This window comes from Cyprinodon variegatus, unplaced genomic scaffold (assembly GCF_000732505.1).
Source record: "Cyprinodon variegatus isolate N-32 unplaced genomic scaffold, C_variegatus-1.0 Scaffold1081, whole genome shotgun sequence".
NCBI lineage: Eukaryota > Metazoa > Chordata > Actinopteri > Cyprinodontiformes > Cyprinodontidae > Cyprinodon > Cyprinodon variegatus.
The window spans coordinates 130,672-135,952 of record NW_015151534.1 but is presented as its reverse complement, the minus strand read 5'-3'; the positions used below and the strand labels follow the sequence as shown (position 1 = coordinate 135,952).

The 5,281-nt window shown below is 38.7% G+C and overlaps 1 protein-coding gene across 1 annotated transcript in view; it reads right to left on the bottom strand.

Moving 5' to 3' along the window:
• Window positions 1-12: 12 nt before the first annotated feature.
• kpna2 (karyopherin alpha 2 (RAG cohort 1, importin alpha 1)) overlaps window positions 13-5,281 on the bottom strand; it is an 8,846-nt gene continuing 3,577 nt past the window's right edge. Inside the window, 4 exon segments of the mRNA XM_015400193.1 lie at window positions 13-178; window positions 2,152-2,267; window positions 2,270-2,333; window positions 4,545-4,778. Of these exon segments, the coding sequence (XP_015255679.1) occupies window positions 110-178; window positions 2,152-2,267; window positions 2,270-2,333; window positions 4,545-4,778 (483 nt within the window). The 3' untranslated portion in view covers window positions 13-109.

Sequence of the window (5,281 nt, the reverse complement as noted above, 5' to 3'; positions counted from 1 at the left end):
CTAACCAAAACTGGTCAACACTCCGGCGCTGAAGAGAAGTCAAGCCGCTGCTTAAGTAGCTGGTCTCCTGATGAGATGAATCAGCCTCAGGTGTGCAGGTGGCTTCAGCTCAGGAGACCCAGGGCGCTCTCTGCTGGAGAAAGGTGGCAGATCTCCAGATCCCAACACAAATGTCATGCTGAAATATAATTAAAAAATAAATCTAAACATTAGAGACTGTATTACTAAAGATACTTTCAAACATAAGAATAATTCAATTCGGGAATTTATGGGCATAAGTAAAGTTAAGTATAAGACATCTATATTTTATACATTTTTTTAATAGCATGCAAAAAGATATATTTAAAGGTCTGGGGATTGTCTGGCAGAGGGGCCTTGGCTGCACTTTTAGTGATGAATGGTTGAAAATACCTTAGAAATACATTAAAGAATCAAGAGGGAAATTTACGCATTATAAGATAGTACATAGGTTTTATTTCACAGCATCTAGGCTACATAGAATTACTTAGCTTACTTACAGATAACTTGTATTGGAAATGTAAAATGGAATTGGAAACTTTTAGACATGGGATACTGGAATGTACATGCATTTCCCTGTTCTGGAAAGCAGTATTACAACACACTGGAAACTGGATAGGTTTGGGGATACCTATGTCACCAAGACTTTGCTTGTTAGAGGATCAAACAGTGATGCCAAAGATGTCAAAGCATCAAAAAAACTGTTGTGCAGGTGGAATGTAAAGTGTCCAATTTGGTAAATTCAGATGTTAACTAAGAACTGTGACACCTAAAGGGAGATCAACTGTTTGCTGTAAAAATATTAAGGGTTCCTTCACGTTTATACATTAAAAAAGAAGACCCCAGCCTTAATATGGTTTCATTAAATGAGTCATCACAAAGAAAATTTAGCAGATGAGATACTAAAAGTTTTCAGTATCTGATCACATCACTGGTTAGATTTGCCAGCTTGAACCGTCTTTTTACACAATTCTCAGATTTCAGGTAAAACTCTTTTAGTTACAAAACATATTTTTATAACTTGTTAGATTCTTTTTAGGGCATTGCTTTTAATTAAAGACATTTTGTAGCCTTAGAACAGGTAATTCTCACATTTTTGAAGGTATTTCGTCATTTTATAAGTATTTATTAATTTTCTAATACTCTGCGGACTTCTCCAGTTTGATTCTGTTAAAACAGGCGTCAGTTCATCTAGTTTTCGATTCTGAAAAGCATTTTGAAGGCTTTGAATAAGTAATTCTTTGACGAAAAAACAAAACTTGTATTTTTTTAAATCTTCAAGTTAATTTTTTTAATATCTGACAAAGGGCAGATAACAGATTGTCAAAGTTTTAGGTCGGTGCTCTGAACATTTTTTAATCACACAACACTGAAGTTGAAAATTAAAAAAAGAAGCAGCATTTAGATTTCCTTAATGCAGAAGTGTTTTTTTGTTTCCTCGCCAGGCTTTAAATTTCCAAAGAAAGGAAGCTGCAGTTATATTTTCAGACTCATTCTGAATAAATGAGTAAATAGGCAGGTTCTTTGGTTAAAAGAACCTGTTGATGATGTTTAGTGCGGCCTCGGAGAGGTTTTAGGTGGCATTAGTCTGAAGAGCCTCCAGCTTATCCACACCGCCCAACTCTTCGATCATGCAGACTCTCTCCAACTCACCTGTGAGCAGTTGGGGTTAAGGGTCTTGCTCAGGGACCCAGAGTGGCAGTCTGTAGGAAACTAACCAGGTACTTGCAACCTTCTCGGAGCACAAGGGCACTGCTCTAACCATTAGGCCAACATTCCCTTGGATGAATTGTGATTAATCAATCATTCAAATAACCATCAAATAATTTAGTAATCGATAAATCCTTAACTGGAGTATAGAGATTAAAACATGCCTCTAGCAGACAGTGACCCACTTACAGCAGTAATTATATAAAAATTGTGGGGAAAAAAATTTATATATATAAATATTTTGCATTTGTGATAAAAAAAAAAAAGACTCTCAATTTTCTCTATCCAGAACTTCTCGAGTGGAAAAGTTTTAGTTTCACTTGGTTTATTTTATAAAAAATATTTAAGGAAAAAAAATGTATTGATAGATTAGCAAAATAAGCATTCTTTGCAGCTGTAATTGTGCAGTTATTGTTTTCACACCTCTAAAATATTGAAGAGAGTCTCCAGGATCACCAGGACCATGCTGGGGTCTCTAACAGTCAACAGGTTGAGCAAAGGCTCCAACACATTGCAGTGAATGAGGTAGGCCACTTGGGTACTGTTCCCCCACTGGTGTAATTTTGGAGAGCCCACACAGCCTCATTCCGGGTTGCATGATCTCCCTGAAAATTGAGAATTAAAAACAAAATCTAAGATATACTTTATACAAATACATATATTTCATTTAAAAAAAAAAAAACGAGTCTTTCTTGATCCACTTCTCTTGTTTATTTAATTTCAGTGTATAGTTTCCCTAGTTCTTTCAGTGCAGGCAGGTTATGTCAGTGTGTGGTCAGGAGACCGTGAGACATCCAATGATGTACGATCTGGTGTATCTTACTTATGAAGAGCCTCAAGGTTTGACTGGAGCCAGTATTTGGTGATTGCCTTCTTGCTTGCAATTAAGAAAGTCTTTTGTAAATATGTGTCATTTTAACTGAGCCCTTCAGGGAGTTTAGCAAGGTACAAAGAGGTGAAAGAAGAATCCAACACTGTGCCCAGGGTTTCAGAGATTATCTGCTTAACATTGTGCCAGAAGACCTTCAATTTAGGACAGGACCAGTAAATATGAACATAATCTTCAGAAACCACCCCACATCATCTAGAGCAGGGCACCCCTGCACCACTTAACCTGGATTTCTGCTGTGGTGTAATAGAAAACCTGATAAGGTTCTTCCAGCCAAGATCCCGCCATTCTGTAGAGTTCGTAGTTCAAAAGGTGTTTTTCCACAGTTGAGACCAAAGTTCCTCTGAGATTGTAATGTTGGCTTCCCTTTCCCACCGCTATCTGATATAATCTGTTGACGTCTTATTCACAGTTGCAAAATATGGATAAAGCTTGCCAATGATGCCCCTTGCATTGGTACCAGAGTATACATCCTTAAAGACCTGCATTATCCCTGTATTTAAGGCTAAGTCAGGGGTCATAATTTCTCTCCTAAAAAAACTCTGCACCTGCAGATAACGAAAAAAAATTCCTCTTCCAATCTCATAAATCTAGCATAAATCCCTGAAATTTATTAAATGCCCCTTTTTTTATTTTACAGAGGGAAGTGATTCCCTGTTTGGCCCACAGCCTGAATTTATGGTCTAGACATTCTGGAAAAAAGCATGGATGGTACGCAGGCCAACTCAACACTCCTATCTGTTTATGAAGTATTTTTTTACCACGTCAGACCACTTTTTGAAGGAAAAATGTACACACTGGTTTTGGAATTGGTATACTTGCGGAAGCCTGCCTAAGCAACCAAGCAGAGACTGTATAGGGAAGTCCGATATAGAAAGCTCAATGTTCTTCCATTTAGACTTGTAGTTCGGATTACGCCAGAACACTAAGGATCTAATCTGGGCTGACATGTAATAAGCAAGGCAGATGCAATCGAGATTTAAGTTTCAGTACAAACCGTTCATCACAATACATTGCATACATTGGGGTGGGGGGCTGAGAGGGGGAATGGATTTACTGAGGCCATGTGTGCCGCAGAACACTGCCTTTGGCGCATTCTTATGGCTTTTCAGGTTTCCACCGGTTACCTGGTTTCCCAGGTCCCAGGCGGTTACTTATAGAGCTGCCTTTATCTCTGTGGAAAGATAGGAGCCACATTGGGGGAGAGAGAGAATAAAAGCATATTTCACACTTTATCCTTGACAGGATACAGTTTGAGATAAAGTCGTGCACCACTTGGGAGTATTTGGAAATGCAACTGTTGGAACAGTCGTTTCCCTACAGCCGCTGCAGACACCCTCTTTGCAGTGTTATTTGGTTTGAGAGGTTCCCATTAATTTTTATTCTTGCTGTTGGGGAGGAGTAGATTGATCTTATAAACTGAATAAATATATCACAGAACCCAAATTTCTTCATTACCTGAAAAAGAAACTCCAACCCTACCATATCATATGCCTGCTTGGCAGCAAGGCTGAGTAGGTCTGTGCTTCTATTTTCTTTACTTATATAATCAATAATATGTATGGCCCTTCTTATATTATCGTGTGTTTGTCTATTACAAATGACACCTGTCTGGTCCTCATCTATCAAAGAAGGCAAAATGCTTAATCTTTTTGCTAATATTGCTGCATATAGTTTGTAATCTGTATTTAAGGCACTAATTGGCCTTTACCCTTTAGGGTTGGTTCTGTCTTTCCTCATTTTTGGTATGACTGAGATAAATGCCTCTCGCCATGATGGTGGAAGATCTCCGCCTTTCAGGGAGTAGTTAAATGAGGTCTTTAATAACAGGAGTAGCAATTCCCTTATATTCCTAATAACTAGCTATTTAATCATAGTTCCACTAAATTAAAGTTCTAATCGCCTGAATGTTAAAGGTTAATCTGACCTGCTGAAGTATCTCCACCAGGAAGGGTATCAGGCCGGCATTAATAACTTCCTGAATCCAGCTGCTCTTGCCGGCAGTGATGATGGACACGGTCCAGGCCACCTCTTTATGGATGCAATGTTTGGGGTGTCTCAGTAGGCGCGGGAGCATTGCCAGGGCACCTGCGTTCAGCACACACTGGGTCTGCTCATCGGTTCCAGTCACAATGTTGCAAACCGAACTCAGAGCTGGAGTCTAAGCAGGGATGAAGAATGAGCCGATTATTTGCAGAACAGAAGCTCAGCCAACGAGGATGAGTGAAAGACTGTGTGAGCAATCCTTTATTTTAAGGATTTAATAAAAAGAAATAGGTAATGAGTAAAGTGCAAAAAATCACTACTGCATAGTCAGTGTTTAGTTTGGATTAAAGTGAATAAAACTTCAGTGAGAGAAATCCATAATTTGGAAACAAATGTGCCTTGTCAGGGTTAGTACATTTTTAGGACAGTAACATTAGATCATCTTCAACTGATTTAGAAGTTGAATAATGGTTAACTGGAGTATACAGTAACTAAAACACTAAAACACACAAGAACAACTAGTTAGAAACAGCACTTAGTTAAAACAAAAAATGTTAAATCATATGCTCTAGGGGTGGAACGGTTCACAAAATCCACGGTTTGGTTCGGTTCACGGTTTCTTGGTCACGGTTTGCGGTTTGGTTCGTTGCGCGGTTGCGTTGTCATGGTTTTCGGTTC